Raw genomic sequence first — 20784 nt, forward strand, 5'->3', positions numbered from 1 at the left:
ATCGCATTTGCTCATTAAGTCAGTTTCCCATACAACAATCAATCTTTTCTATATACTATATTGATGTAAAGCTCATTTTTGGTAGATTTCTTTTATATCAATCGAATCTCAGTTTTTATGCTAAATTCACCTGATCACAGTTAACAGTCTGTCTGTCTGCAAAGAGAAATTATGACTCAGACATTACCATTAAAAGGAGAACCGTGCATGTGTTGGTGTATGTGAGAGCTGAAGAGAGGCTTCACGCAATAAGCAGCGTTTGTTGAATCACTGAGCTGTAAGCTATAGTTGTTCATGAATCAATCAACAAATATGGGTGTATTGACCGACTACATCACTATGTGCTACGTTGACAGAATAAACCAATACATTAAATATTGAAATAACACTGCTACGTTGATAGTCTACTGAATCAACTGGCAGAGTCAATCACTTTACATGCTATGTTAACAGACATACTATACAGCACATAGGGAATAGAAAGAAAACTAAATACCAATAAAAATAATAAAGAATAATAAAATAATGAATAAAATAAATAAATATGTGAAATAAATACAACAGAATAATTAAAGATATTAAAAAAATACACACAATAACAGTTTTTACGGCCTTTTTATTAGTGCATGATTTAATAGTCTGTAAGTGCTGCCCACATTCTTCATGAAAAACGGAAGAGAATTTTTTTTTTGTAAACTTGATTATGAAACTCAGCTAAGATAATGAGACTGATGATGTACACTTGTTTCTCGTGCTTTCTCTTGTAGCTTAAAAAAGCAGAACATGTTTATACAATAAGGCAAAATCAGCCATAAATGTAACATTAATGAACTTAGAAACCTCTCGCCACAGGCTTTTAGTATGGTAACAATGCCTAGATAAGTGAGGCATAGTTGTGTGCAGAGCAAAATTAACACAATACATTCATATCATTCTAAAATCTATTAAAAAATGTTTTACAGGGTATATTTCGTGTATAAGCTTAAAGGTCACTGTCTTTATCTTCCTGGTGATTACATATATGTAAGGCAACAGCCAAACCTCCTGCCAGGACTGACGGTCCTGAAGATGAAACCGAAAGATGAAGCTTCCATTTTTGTCATAATGGAAGTACAGGTGTTATATCGAAGTATTTTCCCCCTCAAATAATATTCCCCTCCTGTTAGAAGTGTCTTTAATCAAGCAGATTTAATATCCAGAATAAAACTTTATAAGTTTTTTTTTTCGTTTGTTTGTTTGTTTTTGTTGTTTAAAGCCATGACGCTACACACTCCGATACTGTAGGTGGCGGTATGCACCTTTAACGTTGGTTTATAGTCCGTCAAAGAAGAAGTAAGAACCAAAGAAGAAGAAGAAGTTGACTCGTGTTTTCTGCAGCACCACCAGGTTATTGTTATGGTTAGGCATAGCAGAGCTAATTGGTTGGGTTTAAGGTAAACTTGGGGTCAGGTTAAGCAACCCAGAAGACAACTGGTTGGTGTTTAGGGAGATTGACCGCAGGTTAAAGTTGGGGGAAACACATATCGTCAGGGGAACAGACTTCAACACGACACCGGCCTCCTGCTTCCGCCGAATTCACAACATACAGCATGTCTGCCGCCGTAAGCTCCCTCGTCTCGTACGGTAGCAATTCAGATTCAGAAGATGAGTCGGAATCTAATACCGATACCGAGAAAGTGGACCCGATGAATCCGGACGCCACGGCTCACCTTAAACCTTTGCAGTCTGGACACACGATGTCTGTGGCTGTTCTCAATTCTGCTCCGGAGGTCGCCGTTAAGGTAAGCTAACCAAGCTAACGCTAGCTTACCGTTACAGTTATATTTTTACAGTTAGATCGTGTTGTTCGTACTGTACTGTTGTATAGCACTGCAGCCAATATCAGTTGTTAACAGTAATGCATAATAAATACTTATTTTGTGTGTAATGGTACCCATTTGTTGCCAACGTCACCAAATAATAGTGCTAATTGTTAGCGGGAAGCACCGAGTGACGAGCAGGAAAGTGTCGCATGTTTGTCTAACTTAACAGTTACATGTCAAAGAATAACTGCTATTCGTTTAGAAATTATTACATTATCGAGGCCTTTGTTTCTCGTAAATAGATAACAAATACATCACAGTATGAGCGCATTGGTGTTGTGTTGCTTTTCAAACCACTAATAATGTACATCCTCATGATAGGAGGCTGTTGAGACCGGCGTACATCTGGACCCTTCGTTGAAAGAAGTTGCTTATAACCCAACATATGAAACCATGTTTGCGCCAGAGGTAAGTTTTAGATGAAGTTAATGTAATGTACAGCTGGGTCCAATATATAGTATAATACATGATAGAGCTTAAATGTTTCCATATCTTGACAATTAAGTCATTGTTTCAGTTATTTTTCAAGCAAAAATACCAAACATCTTCTGTTTCCAGCTTCTCAAATTTAAAATTTTCTGCCTTTCTCTGTTACATGAGATAGTAAAGTGTCTTTGGGTTTTGGTTGGTTGGACAAAGCAAGCAATCTATTCTTACTTTGTCACAAATGGTCATTTTACACTATTTTCTTGCATTTTTAAAGAAGACGTCTCTAAATGATTGGCTTTTTTTTTTTTTTTTTTTTTTTTTAACTATTTTTACATTTGTTGGACAAAATGATTAATTGAATACTACTAGATATTAAAGGACACACTGTCTATTTTAATATAGTAATACAGTGTGTAGATGTTGTCTCTTTTTCATGTTGAAGGCTTATATGAATGAACCACTTAATGCCTCTGCTTGATTGGCCTTCATATTCACATTGCTAATAATCATCATAATCTGAAGCATTACTCGTGTAAGTAGTGTAATGTCCCCAAAATATCATCACATTGTTGCTATGAAGTTAGCTCCTCATAAAGTATGTTTATGTCCAAACCACCCAGCTCCAATGTAACAGCTGTTAGATAATTACAATGTTTATTATTATGAAGTCAAGCTTATTAGTTGTCACTATTCCTGGGTAATACTGTATTTTGTTTTTTCCCCTTGTTATCACCTTGAGTGTCCTTATCTATTTTGTTTGGTGATTTACAGTATGTCATTTGGCTGCTATAACACCATACTTTTCCATCGGGATTTATAATGTGATGTGTTTATCTGTCAGTCTATAGTTACATTACTTATCATGTCTTGTTGTTATCAATGTGATGCCAATTATATTATAATTGAACAGAAGGAGCATACAAAAAGAGTCGCTCCCTGGGAGTGTCCAAAGTTATACTAACTGAAAGTTTAACTTCAGTATTATTAATATTTTTGTGTTGTTTCCCTTTAGTTTGGGCCCGTAAACCCATTTAAAACCCAGCAGATGGCTGCCCCCAGGAACATGTTATCTGGCTACGCAGAACCTGCTCACGTCAACGACTTTATGTTTGAACAGCAAAGGAGGACCTTCTCAACCTATGGTAGGCTGTTCTGTGACCTCTGAAATGGGGCTGATTGATGTGATCAATTTATTGACTCTGTTTAAATTTGAATGTGTTTAACAACTCTCTCAACTCTGCTAATAGGTTATGCTTTAGATCCATCTGTTGACACACACGAAGTAACCACTAGTAGCTACATTGGTGCAGTGGATGAGGCTGAGAAAAATAAAGGTAATCATTAATAATAATTAATATCTAATGTCTTTGTCTTCATCTGACTGTATGAATCAGACTTTATTTAGTGTGTCTAATGCTATATGAAGTATTGTTTAAGGGAAAATAGAAAGCAAGAAAGAACTACAGTGTCTTATGGCTCTTCCTCCAGGACTAACTGTGTTTGAGAGCGGACATAAGAAGTCAGAGAAAAGGAAAAAGATCAAAGGTGGAGATGCAGCAGAGATTGACAACTTCCTTGGGCCGTGGGCGAAATATATAGATGAGAAAGATGTGGCCAAACCATCAGAGGTAATGCTTTGTTTATCATATAATATAAAAACATTCTGCCTGAGTGTTTGAGATTGCCATTATTTCACATAATCAATGTACTTCTGTCCTCTGTCCCTTTGATAGTAAGGCAAGAAACGCAGCATTTTCTACTTTTTGACAATAAGGATTAGTGCTGTAGGTCAAATACACTGGCTCTCTGCAACAGTTTCAATTTATGGTCAATGGACTTTTTTGGACCTTTTTAAATCACCAGAATAAGTGTCTTTATACTTATACCTCATCAGCATTTATGGCAATAGAAACTGTAATATAAGTGTTCATTCACTGATGGCCTCTGCCTGCACATTTTCCAATATATAAACCTTTTTGAGTATGGAACAATGGAGCCAGAAGAACTAAACTAGGAACTAAAAGTCCCTTTTGCGCTTCAACCACCATGAATTCAATGATGGATTAAAAACCAAACAAAAGCGTTTGAAACACAATTTTCACAGGAGAAAACAACCCGTGGTTTCTTGTATTTATTGTTGCATGACTCTGCTGTTAAAAAAGACAAAGGTAGAAGTGGTTAAAGAAACTGAAAACCCTGTCTGTCTCCACAGTAGGCAACTTGCTGAGTTTTTGTTTCTGCTTTAGAACATAACTGCCATGAAACTATCAGCAAAGTTTTATTTCTCTCCTACGCTTGCTTCGATAGCTCACCGCCTCTCATTGTCTCACTATCTCACTTGACCGCATTTCCCTCTCTCCCACATGCTCTCAGACTTGATGTAAAAATTAGTTGGGAAATGTCCACATCCCGTCCTAATATCAATAGTAGTTGTACCAAGTACTTGTTTTATAAGTCAGTACATAAATTATGGTTTCTGCAGTGTCTTTGTTTGAAATCTGTGCTAAAGTTCACAAACCTTTAGAAAGCATTACCGCCACTTTTTTTTTTTACACCTGGAACTATTGTACAGGAACAAGATTAAGTCCCTGGTTCTTCCAGTCTAGACACAGGTTTAGTTCCTCAAAATGTTTTTGGTCCTCTGACATATCTAATAGCATAAAACAATTCACCTGCAGTACGTTGGTTAATCCTCGGTTGTGATTAATTTTATTTTATAGGATGAGCAGAAGGAGCTGGATGAGATCACAGCCAAAAGGCAGAAGAAGGGAAGGAATGAAGAAGATGCTCCAGCAGAAGAGAAGACTATTCTCCATGGTACAGTGGGCCCTTTGACAACAAGAAATGATTAGTTAGCTTTAACTTTAGATCACAATTTATATGGTGAATTGAGATTTACCGTGGAACAAATGAGTGTCCAGTTGTGATCGTGTTTAAGACTCTTTTCTCTGGAGCTACAGTTTGGCTGGTCAAGTAATTAACCCCACAAAAAGTTTCTGGGCAGCCATGAGCCCGTTCTCCTTTAAAAACATGTATCAAAATGGTGCAGGATTTTGACATGATGTCTCTTTGTCTCTTTTTGTTCTTCCTCTAGTTAAAGACATGTATGATTACCAGGGCAGGTCCTACCTCCACGTCCCTCAGGATGTGGGCATCAACCTGCGTTCTGCAGAAGCCCCAGACAAGTGTTACCTGCCTAAGAAACAGATCCATGTTTGGTCAGGACACACCAAGGTCAGTAGGAAAAAAACATAGATCATTGTCGTGTCTTTAAGTACATCAGTGTCATTTTATTTACCAGGAGAAAAAAACCCTTGCAGTTATAAATGTTCAATGCAGTTTGTGTTTATGGTAAGCTCTAGTATTTCAGTGTGTTGTTTAAAATAATTCAGTGTGTGTGTGTGTGCGTATGTTCATTGATAGGAAATTCCATTATGCAGTTCAGTAAAAACCTCCTGGGTACTTAAAATGATAAAATGATAACATAGCCGTGTACGAGCTGCTTGTCTCTAACATATCTGAGATTGTTCTCTCATTCAAAACACCGTCTTTATAATTCAAATATAAAAGCAAACACTCGGTTATTCAATAAAAGATCTGATTCAAGCCTCAGAACTGCCGGTGTGCTTCAGGGAGAGAGAAAACACTCAAGTTTTAAATTGGCTTCTATACACTTTCTGCGGGAAGTTACAGCCCTCAGAGCCTAATTTGAAGTACAAAGAGGTTTGAAAAGATAATAAGCGCGTGGAAGTGCTGATGTAGATAATAGATGGAGGATGACCCATATGGTGTCACCAAAGTTTTGAGACTTTTTTTTTGGAAAAGTTTGGTAACATGAAGAAAGTGGTTTTTATGTCAATTTTTATGACTGTTGCAGTGGCAGCATTGTCTGCACACACTATCTGTAGTGCTTGCATTATGATTCAGCTGATGTCTCCCTTTTAAACTGATTTAATATTGATAGCCTGTTCAAACTGTCCATAATATGTGTCCAAAATTAAGTCAACAGCATGAACATACACACTGCATTATATATGGAAAACTGAGGTGTAGTGCAGCTTTTAACTTAAGATTTAGCTATGCCCTTGACTCCTTTTGTCTAGAGTAATTACAACACTAGAGTAAAACTAATACCAATTGAAGATGGTACTGGAATACACATGATAAGAAGACATGGTTAAATACATATTCATTTCTCATCTATCCGTATATTTTCCAGGGTGTCAGTGCTATCCGTCTGTTTCCAAGCTCTGGTCATCTACTGCTCTCCAGCTCCATGGACTGCAAGATCAAGGTAATAAGCATAACTGGGTGCCATAAAAACATCACAGACATTAATAATTTCCCCTATTTATCATTTCTAAGCAGTATATAAACAATGAAAACATGGTTTATAACAGACTACAGTGTAGTTGTAAGCAGATAAAAGGAAATTTGTATTTGTCAACAATCATAACTTCTGCTATGAATATATTTTATATCATTACAACTGTGTTTTACTATACTGTCATTCATTATCTGTTTATATATCAGTATCCAGTAGACAAATACATGAATAAACACTTATATCTGCTTACAAATGCATTAAACATTATATTACAAACTTTTATTAGCTGTTTATATACTGCTTATAAATGCTAAATGGGGGGACTTAAATTGAAGTGTTAGACATTTGCTAGCTTGTGTATACTGTCATGATCACCACTAAATGCAAAGAGTACTTTAAATAACAAACTCACCATTTTGCCTGTGTGATCACACACATTCTGGCTTAATTTAATGCCGTGGCGGAGCACAGTGGTGTCACAAATCTGTATTCACTGTGTGTTTTAATCCTCTTCTCTCCACAGCTGTGGGAGGTGTACGGCGAGAGGAGGTGTATACGAACATTTATTGGTAAGTGAGCACACATCTCATTAAACATCCCCATTCAAAATAAATGCTGATAATTCATTATAAGATAATCAGCATGAAATTGTGAAAGGATATTTTCCCAAAATGTTTTAAAATTTTATAAACAACAATGCATCGTCAGCAAACATGCTGACATGAAATATGCTTGATGTCTGAAATGCACCCCGCCTATTGGGAAATAGACAGCAGTGACAAACTGTGAGGTCAGCAGTACTGAAACACTAATGACATGTCTGTTGACCATTTGGGGAAAGTGTGTGTGTGTGTTTCGTTTTTTTCTTCTCATTTAGAGATGGGGTCTGGGGTATTTAGGGTAATGCATGCAGGTCAGTTTTACACTCTTCCCAGAGAAAGCACACTGTCAGAATAGAGATTGTTTGCAGCTGTGGTTCTGCTTGTCAGCTCCTTCACCGAATATGCATAATTCAGCAGCCCAGGGGCTGAAGTGAGCAGGGGGCAAGGGAGGGCAGAAGACACGGAGGGGAGTGGGCGCACATGAAGCGAGAACACAGTTTAGGAGTGGATAAACTAGAGTGAGATGTTCATGACTAGGAGAAGAAGCAGAGCCGCAGATGATGATGATGATGATATTCATCATTTTTTAATTAGGGGAGTGTTAAAAATATATGGCTGTGTTGTAGAGAGATATATTAGGGTTTCACTTTGTTGTTGCTGCTGTCTCTGCTCCTACATCTGCTGCCTGGTATATTCATTATTTCAACACCATTAATAAAGGATGTTTTCTGTTCTTTTTATCTTTCCCAGGGGTGTTTAAATTTTATTTATTTGTTTTCTTATTTATATGGATGACTAAGATCTTTAGAACCTTTTTGTTTTATCTTCACTGCTTTTCCATTTTTTAAATCTCTTGATTCGTTTTCCTCCTACTTAATAGAAGAGTTTTATATTTATTGTCATCTTGAATGCCAAATCAAACCTAAATTTGTCAGACTGTTGTGTGTTATCTTTAATTAACCTATGCACTGTACGTGCATGTAGCTTGTCAAAACCACCAAGCACGAGGGAACAGTTAAGAATATATTAGACTTAGGGGTGTGTATGAGTGAGTATGCATATCATTACACATGTATTTTCATGTTTGGATGCAGTCTCGGACAAAGGGTATATTTGATTACATGCGTGCCCTGCTCTCGCTAGTTGGTGTATCTGTGTGTTCCTGCGTGCGCAGACACACTCACACACCATCAAGGCTTTCTGCAGCGGCGGCATCGCCTTTGGTCTGCCAGCAAGCCGTGTAAGAGCAAGCAAGCACGGAGACGCTTAGCCTCAGTGGGCTCTGTTATCGCCGTGGAAACAGTGTAGTCCTGATGAAAGCCAGTTTTAACGAGGGAGGCGTCTGTGCGCGCCGGGCCCACAGGGACCTCACATCACCTACACTGTATGAAAAAAAAAAAAGCCAAAGGGTTGCATAGATTGGGATTAGGAAGAGAATAAGAAAAGGTGGAGAGGAGTTGAAAAAAAAACAGATTGAGCATGTTTTTTTTTTCTATTTCCCCTCCTCCTCTTTCCTCTCCAAGCTCATTTAAAGATTCCATTTCCCTCGTCTCCCACAGCCCACTTCATCTTTCTTCCTCAACATCCCTTGTTTTCCCTTAACCAGATTTCACATACTTCAAATTAATTGGGTATCAAAGGAAGGCAGCTGGGGGAGACTCAGTAACAAGACTGGGGAGCACATGAAGTGAAGTTTTCTCGTGTGTATTTATTTATTTGCTTGTGTTATGTGTGTAAATTTTCTCCTCTTTTCTACGTCAGGTCACAGCAAGGCAGTGCGAGACATTTGCTACAACAACACCGGCACCCAGTTCCTCAGCGCTGCTTATGACCGCTACCTCAAACTCTGGGACACTGAGACAGGTAGGCTGTACTCTCCTATTCCTCACACAGCCACACACGCAGTTTGTCCAGAACAATGGAATCAAGGAAAACGTACACCACATGAACATCTCACTCATACACCTATTTGAATGTCTTTGTGAGGAAATACCAAAGAAAAAAAATGCAGTATGTATTTTAACCTCATGCATTTTGTAAGTAGAAATACATTTTAACAGCACATTTAGACCTGAGATCCTAAATCTCAGAAGCTTTTCTTTGCACAACAGCAGATTTTGTATTAATTTTCCCTTCACACAGACTGTTTGCTGGCACACACACTTGTGAAGTCGTATCTACCACAAATGTAAATCACCAATGTTTCTCAGCCATCAAATATAAACCTGCAGTCTGTTGATACCTGAGTATGGCTGCTTGCCCAGAGATGTTTGTGACTGGATCAGTTAATAGAGATTATTGCTACATCAAGTCCCCAAACAGATATAACTTGAAGACTATTATACATATAATTGAACACAACTCCCATGATCGCAGAGCTAACAAAGACATAAAACCCCTTGTTTAATAGTTTCGGAAATGTTGTCTGATTCTCTGATCAAATCAGTGTTGGAAACAAAATTACATCATAGGTTTTTATGTTTTCCCTGTTTATATGATAGTATTGAATTTTTAAATTTAGTGCAGGAATTAAAAATCCCAATTTGTATAATTTGACTGGGACTTGAATAGCAGGCTGCACTGTACAACAGTTTATTAAATTAGTATGGTGTCTTTCATGACACATGAATTTCAAGTGATCTTCTTAATCTGTGTCTATGTGAACTGAAGAGTCCCTGTGTTCTCCTCTGTGCCGCATGGTTCCTTGTTATTATTCCCCACCACCCTGTCCCATCTTAATTGCCACCTCCCTCCTCACAACTGAGGAGTGCCAATCCAGCAGAGGGCAGAAAAGAGTTAATTCCCCCTACTTGTTGCTAACAGGATCTCCTCTAAAGCCATACCATCCAAAGTGTTCAGTTAGAGTTAATTTACAACACTTACAATGTTTAAGAGGATGATTTCTTACCTTTCTTATCAGTTGTTGTGGTTTTGTCAGTATAAACTGTTTCTTTCCTGCAGCTCTACATAGCATTTTGTATTTTATTCCTGATTTTTTTCCCCAGTTGCAGTTAAAGCAATAGATGTAATATAGACATTATGTTAATAAAAAGCATTCATTGTAGTCTTAAGGATTGCAGTCCTTTTAATTCTCTGTTTTCTCAACTCTAGTAGTGGTTGCTGCATCATTCCAGTGGTGATTCATCTTTGTTGAATGAATACAAGGAAATGCCGAAATGTGTGTAGCAGCTGAGCTGTCGCTGCCTCCATAGCATACAGCATTTAAAGTCGCAGACTGTGTCCTTCAATTTTAAACAACTTGAGTGTACCTTTCTGAACAGCCACACTGGATTATTCTGTATCCCTGACTTTCAATTTGCTTCCCTCCACAGGCCAATGTATCTCCCGCTTCACCAACAGGAAGGTACCGTACTGCGTCAAGTTCAACCCGGACGAGGAGAAACAGAACCTTTTCGTGGCCGGCATGTCAGATAAGAAGATTGTTCAGGTAAAGTTGGCATTCGTTGCATTGCGACCGATTCACAGTCGCCTCATGTGTGTTTCCCAGTCGACCAAGCAGATGCACATGTGAATTTCTGTGTGTACCCCTGTGCCCACAGCAGCAGGAAATACACTCCTCTTCCAGTGCTAGTGTGTGTAGTCATGTGCGTGTGGCTGACAGGACTAGAGCAAGCCATTAATCACAGGCAGCATTAGGGAGGATGAGAGGCATAGGAAAGAGAACAATCTGTGATAATACTGGGAAATTCATAACTACCATATAATACTATTAGGCTAACAGTTTTTAGAACAAGGAACTCTGAACCTCTACAGATTAAAGTTTGGATTTCTGTGGCAGCAAAGTGCTGAGAGAACAAATAGATTGGTATCTGAATTGGGAATGCATTTAAGTATTGTAATATAATTTTTATTTAACGCAATTACTAATTAAAGATGATTCTGTATGTATAAACGTTACGTTCAGTGTCTATTTTAACTGAAAATAAGTCAAGATGTTGATGTAAGAAGCTCTTGTGAGCTGCAGAAAAGTAAGATTAAATAAATAAATAAATAAAAATTGGAAGTTAAATCTGTCTGGACAGAAAAACATCCTATTTTTTTGTTGCTTGGGGGTCTGTTCTGTGTTGTTGCCTTGCCTTAACTTTAATGTGTTCATAATGTCTCCCAGAAAAAAAATAATGTTTAAGACTGAGGCCTGTTTGATTGCTAATTGCCGTCATTACACCACTGCAGTTAAGTCATTTCACTGCATCGACACAATAAAGATCTGCTCTCGTAGAAAGTCTCCCGCAACTCAAGCTCTTCACAAGAGTTAGAAATCAGTCGGTGGGATTTTGTGAACCCACTTTGGTGTGTTCCTACTCATCATGGATATTGCATTTTACCCCCTTTGCTCTTCTTCATCTCTGACAGTGGGACATCAGGACTGGCGAGGTGGTTCAGGAGTACGACCGTCACCTGGGCGCTGTCAACACCATCACATTCGTTGATGAGAATCGTCGGTTCGTCAGCACGTCGGATGACAAGAGTCTTCGAGTTTGGGAATGGTGAGCACAGACTGAAATACTAATGCAGCATGTAGAATTCGAGTGTGCTGTTTCTGAGTGTTTGGTATTGTGCCTCCAAGCCAGGCACATAATCCCCAAAACTGAATGATTTAATAATGAATGACTGTGGTATCATTGGGCAGCTGTTCTGAGAAATTCTTCAACAGTACGAACAAGTGTTCATGTTCAGGCAGCCGATTTCACATCCGTGAAGGTTCAAGACTGATGAGGATTCACAGGCAACAGGGCGTTTAGTGTGATGCCAGTAAAATAACACAATATTCTGACCTGTTCTGTACACTGATGATGTTGTATGCTGCTCCTTTCATTAGTGGTTAATAAGAATAGACATCAACAAACCTCCAGACGACCCAATCTTGGCCAAAGCTCTCCCAGCTGCGCCGCTAATCTGCTCTGAGTCATAGCCTCTGCCACGATCAGCCCACAGTACATGCATGCCAGTTGTATATTTTAATAAATAAGCATTTTGAAATGCTTCCACAAATAATATTATTGGAATGAGTGATGCGAAGGGGTGACTGGCAGGTCAGATACAGTTCAAAAACATTTTCCATTTTAAAAAATTTCCCCTCTTTTCCTTCTCAGTGGACATTGAAATTGGAGAAACAAGACATGTACATGTGTTTTGTTATTGACAAAATCATGTTCACATGCATTTCCCACAAGTTTATTTACTTTTAGAAATTGTCATTCCATGTTCTACTGCAGTGTTATCGTCCGTGCTCAGTGGCCGATCAAGAGAGACCACCAATAACGACTTGCAGATCGGCTGGAGGGTCTTGTGGTGATAAACAAACTCTGGTATCTGTTGCTCGAAGATGATAAATATTTTAAAAACCACCTGATAGATGAAGCTTCCTGTGGATTATTGGAAAGGGGGCTTTTCACTCTAGGACTGCTACTGGTGTTTTGTTTTTTTTTTCCTCGTTAAAGCTTCCTAGCTCTTCTTTTTTTCTTCCATGGTATGAGAGATGAGGGATTAACTGGTGGGAAAAAAATTTTTTTTTCTTCCACACACTCTGTAAGTCAGAGTTGAAAGATAAAGTAAAATGCCAATGGATCGACCGAGCAAAATAACTACATCCCAAGTGTCTATTTTATACAATTGTTTGAGAGTGGGGCTCCCATGGGCTTTTTTTTAGTGCAGCGTGGGAGCAAGCAAGCAAGCAAGTGGTACGCTGAGCCAAAGAGTGGTTTTGCTGTCCCCCCCCCCGTCCCCCCCCCCCTCTCTCCCACGGACACCACCTGGCTCTTAGCTCTCGCCAGAATAGAAGCGCAGGCTGGCAGAGCGGGGCAGGGTGAGGGTGAACGACGGATGGTGAGAAAAGATTGCGAGGCAGCTACAAGTCAAACACGCAAATTCAAATTCTATTCTCGTTTTCACACACACACACAGACTCATGAGTTCTGCGGGGCGGATGGACCACTTTTATCTGTAGCTGAGGTTTATCATCAGGGAGCGGAGAGAGCGTGCGCGCGTTGGAGGAGGATTACAATCAATACAAAATGTGCCGCACCGTGCCAACAAGGGGAATTAGCTCTTGATCATAAATACGTTGTTTTAGAGAGTGATGAAATGTGGGCTTCAAGAGATATTTGGGATGATGATGATGATGGTGATGATGAATTAAGGAAAAAAGGAAAAATGGCAGAGCAAAGGACAAAGTCAACGTCAGAGGATGGAAAGTGAACATATATCTCATCCACGTACTCCCTCTTCCCTTATTTATTTTCCTCATTTATTATCAGTGTACACTCTGGTAAGAAGGCTGATTTCAAGGATGATTTTTCCAGACTTTTATTATTTTCCAGACCTTTTAAAAAAAAAACAAAAAAACAAAAAAAATAAGCTCCCTGCCAACCTATTTTAATCAAACATCTGAATGTTTCAAAATAGTGTTGTGGTCATTTCAGAGAAAAAAAAAAAGTTAATTTACTATGCTGTCAATAGTAATTATGTTTTGTGAAATCCTCTTTTCACATCAGCTCCAAATAACAAACAAAAACGGTATGTTTCATTTCCTTCTCAGTATGACAAGCTGAGGGATTTTCATGACATTTTTACTGCACACTGATTATAAAATGTGACCTCAACCTCACTGCAGATATTACGCCTGACAAAACGGAGCTGATATATGAGATATACAAAAATGCTGTTTTTGTTTTTGCCATCGTCTCTCTCTCGAGCTAGATCGACGCGCAACGCGGCAAACAACATCAATCATCTATTATTGATTAATATCACTAGTGTATAGATTGTTTGTCATATGTTTTCCATTCTTCCTCTCTTTCCATTACCCTCAAGCTTCTCTCCAGACAACACAGCTTTCACACTGGTTATTTCTGGAGCTCCGAGGAAGAGATCTGATGGCTTTCTTATCTTTTTTCATAGTTAAACTTGGCTTGCCTAAAGACATTGGCTCTGACTAACCCAAGGGCCTTTTTAATGTCTGGTTGTGTGTGTGTGTGTGTATGTGCAGAAATGCAAGTGTGTTTTATGCGTACAAGGGTTTGCTTTTCTTATTTAATTCCTATCTTCAGTTCATATTTTTAGTCTTCCAAAAATGCAGTGCAATCGTTTTGCTCCAGCTGGTACTCATCACAGAGAGACACACAGAGACATGGCCTCAGTTTAGCTAGACAGCACGATCACATGAGTTAAGGGCTATTGCTCTTTTACTTGACACAAACACACAAACACAACACAGACATGTTAGTCACTCACATTTTCTTAGTTTGCAGCAAGTGCCACAGGTCAGTAGGAAAAAACAGAGGAACCTGGTATTCTTTCATCCAAGCACAGACACACACAACACTAGATTTGAATGATCTTCTGCGTACCACTTAAGATCAAATAGCCAGGATTCACATCACCCCCAGAGCAGAGAGGCACAGAAGAGCATAAAAGGGGGAGGGGGGTGGTGGGGGTGTACCAGTACGGTCTACAGCGCAGCATCAAAAGCTCCTTTCAGATTTTATAGAGTTATTTACATACTGTAGCTGTAATGGTGGCACCAGGTGGTTTCTCCACCATCGCTCTTTTCTCGTCAGTAACAAGCATTTCTGAACTGGCACAAGCGGCTGCATTAGTAAACAGCTTTGTGATTTTTTTTTTTTTTACCTTTTTGAGTTCTTCTTGCTTCAGGGGTGTTCAGGTTGTTCTCTGATCTAGTGTTTAACCCATCTTCAAGTGTACTCACAGTACTTTATGCCTTTTTTTCAGGGACATCCCTGTGGACTTCAAGTACATCGCTGAGCCCAGCATGCACTCCATGCCAGCTGTGACGCTCTCTCCCAATGGTGAGTAGACAAATCATGGCAAAACATTAGCAAAAACACAGTCAAGCACACAGTACAGAGGACTCCGGGGAGCATAAACCTACATTGCCATATTGAGGTAAATTCATATCTCCCAGTGTTGGTCACTGTTCAGACAAATAACAAGAAGGCAGACTCAGTTCAGCATTGCAACTCTTAATTGTGAGGTAAATCTATGAGCATAGCTATCCGATCCATTTCCTTGTTTGTTTGTTACGGGTATGCCAGCTGTTTAAAACACCCCATTGAGCTCAGTGAAAGCACTTGAATGCTGGTAAACTGCAGCGCACGCAGCAGCCAGCAGTTTCAATTAATGACATTTCAGCATGTGTCAGCGAGCAATGACAGAAGCTGCAGCAGGTGAAAATATGTTGTTTTCTTGTTGGTTAAATCTCTATATGAATGTCAATATTTATGTTTGTGGTCGAGATGAAGAGAGACACTTCTCCCTCCACAAATATACAAAAAAAACCATAAGACATGATATAAAATATTATAGGAAACCATCAAAAGAAAGCTGTGACGCAGCTTGTGTTTTGAATACAGAACTATTCAGCACATAGCATATAATATAATCAGCAAAAACATGTTAAAATGGCCTTATTAAGATGTGTAATTTAAGCTTGCTGTGCGCACTGTGCAGCTTTATGTAAGAAAAAATGAATGAAGAAAAAATCAGTATTAGCTGCGACTGACTATGGAAGGAGATGGAGGATTCTGGGACATGACAGCAGTTCAAGTGTAGAATGAACCTGCCTCCGCATAGATAAATGGATGAGCTTATACAGATGTGAATGAGAGAAGTGAAAGAAGCCAGTGAGTGACACAGTAGTTGAGCTGCAATGGTATTGATTTATTTATTTTTTTCCTTACTGCACAAATTAGCAAAGCCATTCAAACCGTTGCAATAACCACCATAAAAAGTAATTTAAACCTCAGATGTTATAAAATAATCAGTTCCTAAATACCATATTGGCACAAGTATAAGACGACCCCCCCCCCCCCTTTCCCAAAACCTGTTTAAGGAAAAATACTTTTTATATATAACTTACATCATAGTATAGTCACATGATCCACTTGACTCTGCATTGACGTGCGTGACGCGATCGTGTTACCGCGGTGATGCAGTAACCGTGGCAGCTTTACACAGTAGCCGAGTATTGAGAGTGGCACACGCCTAAAACGATGACAGAATTAACACGCAGTCTTCCTCTTCAAACACGACGCCTCCGTTTGAATCAAGAATTCCCCGTCGCACCCAATCAGCTTCAACTACCTTCAAATTCAGCTCTTCTGTCCTCATCTGTTCCTTTTTTAAATTTCTCTGTTTCATGTACCCTCCATATTCTCGTCCTTCCTCTGGGCAGTGTCTGCATTTGTCCCGACATGGTTTGATTCTCTTCAGCGTGTGAATAATGAATGTGTTCTCAGTGGGAGACCGTTCACTTTTCTCTCATGCCTAAATGGCACCCAGACCCTCCACTTGGCACCACATTCACTGCCTCTTTACCTATTTTCTCCTCTTGCCATCTTAAAAAAAGAGACAAATCCCGAGGGTGCCGGTGAAATTGGCCGAGATGTTTTCATTCTCCTGTACCTATTGCATTTGTGGACAGTAGTGTCTTTTTCATTTATGTTTTTTGAGCGGAAGATGTCAGGAGAGGACACACATACACACACACACACACACACCAACACTAGATCTCTTTCTCATACCGCATTAATAATTTCCATCATGTTTCCTTTCAAGAAGTGCAATGAGTCATGTAATGCTTTGACACTGAAGTGCTGCCTCTTATCACAGTGTAGGGACTTGGAGACTGTGGCGTTTTCATGGGCTGAAATGCTTTGTAAAGTAGATTTCATGTGAGCGGTCACTGATGAGAGACCTCTCCTTTTTTTCCCTAAATTGCCTCAATCTTTCCAATTTAATGATGGTAGAATAATTAGGGCCTGAGCCCCAAAGGGTCTTTCTTTCTTTCTTTCTTTCTTTCTTTCTTTCTTTCTTTCTTTCTTTCTTTATTAATCCGCCACTTCAACCCTAAATTTTACCCCCTAAACATGCTCAAAAACTCACCAAATTTGGCAAGCACATCAGGCTTGGTGAAAAATTTGATAAAATGTAAAAATTATCCCTTAAAGTGCCAAAATGTGCTCTAGAGCGCCACCTATGTCACTAAATTGGCCGACATGGCCCGTAGGAATGTCGTAGAGAGATCGAACCAAAACTCAATTATTCGTCTCATCGAGACCTACAAATCATACACTGACACCCCTGACCTAAATCCAACAGGAAGTCCACAATTCAGCCATTCAAGTATGACTTTGTGCCAATTTTGGACCTTCAATAAACGCTATCTCCTCCTAGGGCGTTACTGGTATCGGCTTCAAACTTGAATACATGACTTATCACACTGTGCTGAACAAAAGTTATGAAAAACTTTGTAATAACTTGAACGGTTTAGATTTTGTAAGCCCCGAAAGTTGGAGTGCCACATCGCACCTTACAATGTAAACCAATGGGGAGGCAATCTCTGGGCATGGACTTTGTGCCAAAGTGGGGCATCTGACATCTAAACTATAAGTCAGACCACTTTCAAACCTGTATCAATGGATTTGCGACGAACATTCCTACTAAAATATGATTTTTAATGTAAGATTTGGCCAAAGTCATGGGATTTATGAAGATATTTCCACTAGAGGACTGCTCTCTCCAGCTGAGAGGGAGAAGGAGGGAAGAAAGTGGGGAGATGGGTGTCACGGTTAAATGCAGCTCATTTTTGAAGGATACAGCAGAAAGGTCTATATACTTACAGTACATTATATACAAACTTTGTATGAAGTTTGGGGTCAATATCATTTATTTTACAATAATTGTAGGTCTTATATGTATAATCAGTAGTGGGGATGACCTATGAGGGGAAGGGAAAAATGGAGTGAGGGTGACTGTTAAGTGATAAAGTGCAGTAGAAAATAAAATCATTACTAAATTTTGTAGCTCTGTACTGCAGTTTTTCCTTTATTAGGGTCCGAGCACCTAGCGGTTCGCTCACACTCTCCATTCAAATATATGGATATTTTTCTGTGTCCAGCTGCAGTTACTTATTGTCTCTACACACCTGATAGCAGTGTTCAATGGTGACTTTTTTGTCAAGGAGTACATGTGTCCCTAAATGTAAAAAATTACGATTACTTTTTGACTATCATTTTTGGCGATTGCTGATATATGCACATATTTTTTCCCACTTTGCTGCTTTGCTGAGGAAACTATTACACATGCAAGCATAGACTGTACTAAGTATGATCAAAAAAGACAATATATGATGGAAGAATTGAGGAAGACTAGAGTTCCAGAGCTCAGCATTAAAACTTTAATGTACCTGCCAAGTGGGTGGAATAGCAGTTTTGGGGTTTTTTTGAGTTTATTAGACAGACAGGATTGATGTGTAGGATTTAATATTTGGTCTACAGTCCAAAGCGCAGGGTGGCAGTAATGCGCCTAATATGCTATAATTTAGCTATTGTTGAAGCGTGTGGCCGTGGGGTGACGTTGAGTTTTGATGTTTCGCCATGACAGAGGACATTGCTATAACTTTAGTGCAAATGCTCCAGACTGCCCCAAACTTTGCATGTTTGATAAGAGGCCTGAACACGTCCTCGTGACAATATTCAGTCAGTGATGCAAACTGGCTGAATAGCGCCCCCTACAAAATTGCAGCAAAGGAGCCCCAACAGCGGGCAAAACAGTGGACAAAGGAAGTAATGTTTATCTCCTTCTTGAACTGTCTGAAAACAGCCCAGGTCTGAAGACATCTACATGCCTGTGACAGAAAACCTACGATTGCGTCGTGGCCCGACATGCATGGAGGCACGAGGGCCCGTTCATTGCTGCTTGCAGCTTTAATTAGTTCATGCCCTTTTTGGAGTGTCCGCTCCACATTGAAGTTTTTTTTGGATGAATTTGTCCTTCATGCTTATTTCTACCAACTATTACATACCTGTTGTTAAAAATATTTGACTCTACTTAATGTCCCACTAGATCAAAGATGTCACACTCCCAGCTTTAGTGCACGCTAATACATACAACTATCTCAGTGACAGGCAGGATCATGATACCACATCAAAGATACTGGAAGCTGCTTGTTAAACATTTGGCTGTACTGTATCATGCTAATGAGACAAACTGGCAAGCTACTACTAAGCGCCTTTAAATTTGTTGTGACAACCCTAAAAATTTCAATATGCTTGCTTCCTGAAATTATTACTTGCTAGTACTGCGCCTGTCATGTACTTTGACGTTTGATACTGTTTTGAATATAACTTGAACATGCTGCTTGCTTGTGTCTAATCCTAGGCAAGTGGCTTGCATGTCAGTCCATGGACAATCAGATTCTGATCTTTGGAGCCCAAAACCGCTTCAGACTGAACAAGAAGAAGGTCTTCAAGGGTCACATGGTGGCTGGCTATGCCTGCCAAGTGGACTTCTCTCCAGACATGAGGTAAGCCTTTACCTTGAAACCCTATTATTGTGTGATGTGGAGATTCCCACGGCTAATTAATCGTGTAACAGCTGATAAGGAAACGCAAGATTGTTTTTGATTTCAAATATGCCAGAGAAATAAAACAGAGGTCCTTGGAGGAGGGTCTGAACTGTCTTCATGAGCGTAAAGAGGCAAAATAAAACATAATGAATGTGTAAAGATTACTTTATTTCTGTAAATGAAAAAGAATGGGTAAAAGCGAGAAAGCATTACACAGATGCTCAGTGTGTTCAGATAACCTTTACTCGCCTCCAGTCCTCTGTGTCTTATCCTGTCCTCTAAATTGCCTCCAGTTAATGAAGAGCCATGGAAAACAGACTAATGTGTATGCTCCACAAGGAGAGCTAACAAGGACAGTCCAACACCGTAATTATAGCCAAAACACCCATTAAGAAATGTTTTCTCCCCTCTTCTCACCACCTACCACCACCCACGTCTGTGAACAGGTGCCCTAACTTCCTTTCAGTATCCATGGCAACACTGCAACTCCTGGCTAGACTAAATACCGAAAATTCAGACTCCCACCTTTTGGCAGGTGAAGTGGAGACAGGAATAGTTTTTAGCAATGTGCTAATCTTTCCACCCTCTCTCTCTCCCTCTGTTTGTCTCTTCTTTCTGGACCTGTCCTTTTTTTACCAGCTATGTGGTGTCAGGAGATGCGGATGGAAAGCTGAATATTTGGGACTGGAAGACCACCAAGCTTTACCACAGGATCAAGGCTCATGACAAGGTGTGCATCAGTGCTCTGTGGCATCCGCATGAAACCTCTAAGGTCATCACCTGTGGCTGGGACGGACAAATCAAACTCTGGGATTAGAAATGTCTCGGTGTGTTTGGGTATGTTGGGTCTGGGAAAACTCAACTACTCTACTAAAGAGAGAAAGAAATGGACTGTTCGAGAGAGCCACAAGACTGGTATCCAGTCTTATTGTAGCCTTGTATTTTTATATCCTGTTGTGAGAGCTCAAAATATGTCATCATGTAATATCTGTACAAAGATGAACACATGCATACTAAGTTCTTTCTACCGTAAATGGTGCATTAGAGGGGTACCTTGTAATTTTCTAAACAAGCGTTTTGATGTTTTAATTTGCAATGTCCTGTGTCTTCATTTTCAATTGTATGACCATCCCTTAGTGGAAATAAACATTCTGTACGTTTTACCAATGAATACTG

At 39.4% G+C, this 20784-nt stretch overlaps 1 protein-coding gene across 1 annotated transcript; it reads left to right on the plus strand.

The window, feature by feature from the left end:
• Positions 1-1325: 1325 nt before the first annotated feature.
• cdc40 (cell division cycle 40 homolog (S. cerevisiae)) lies at positions 1326-20779 on the plus strand. The gene is made up of 15 exons (XM_067571930.1): positions 1326-1781; positions 2184-2270; positions 3304-3433; positions 3539-3625; positions 3780-3919; positions 5012-5108; positions 5386-5525; positions 6511-6585; positions 7142-7187; positions 8982-9083; positions 10553-10668; positions 11595-11728; positions 14973-15049; positions 19422-19566; positions 20248-20779. The coding sequence occupies exons 1-15, from the start codon at positions 1590-1592 to the stop codon at positions 20423-20425; spliced, it is 1746 nt and encodes a 581-aa protein (XP_067428031.1). The 5' UTR covers positions 1326-1589; the 3' UTR covers positions 20426-20779.
• Positions 20780-20784: the final 5 nt, after the last annotated feature.

The sequence above is a fragment of the Thunnus thynnus genome, chromosome 18 (genome assembly GCF_963924715.1).
Source record: "Thunnus thynnus chromosome 18, fThuThy2.1, whole genome shotgun sequence".
In the NCBI taxonomy this organism is placed as follows: domain Eukaryota; kingdom Metazoa; phylum Chordata; class Actinopteri; order Scombriformes; family Scombridae; genus Thunnus; species Thunnus thynnus.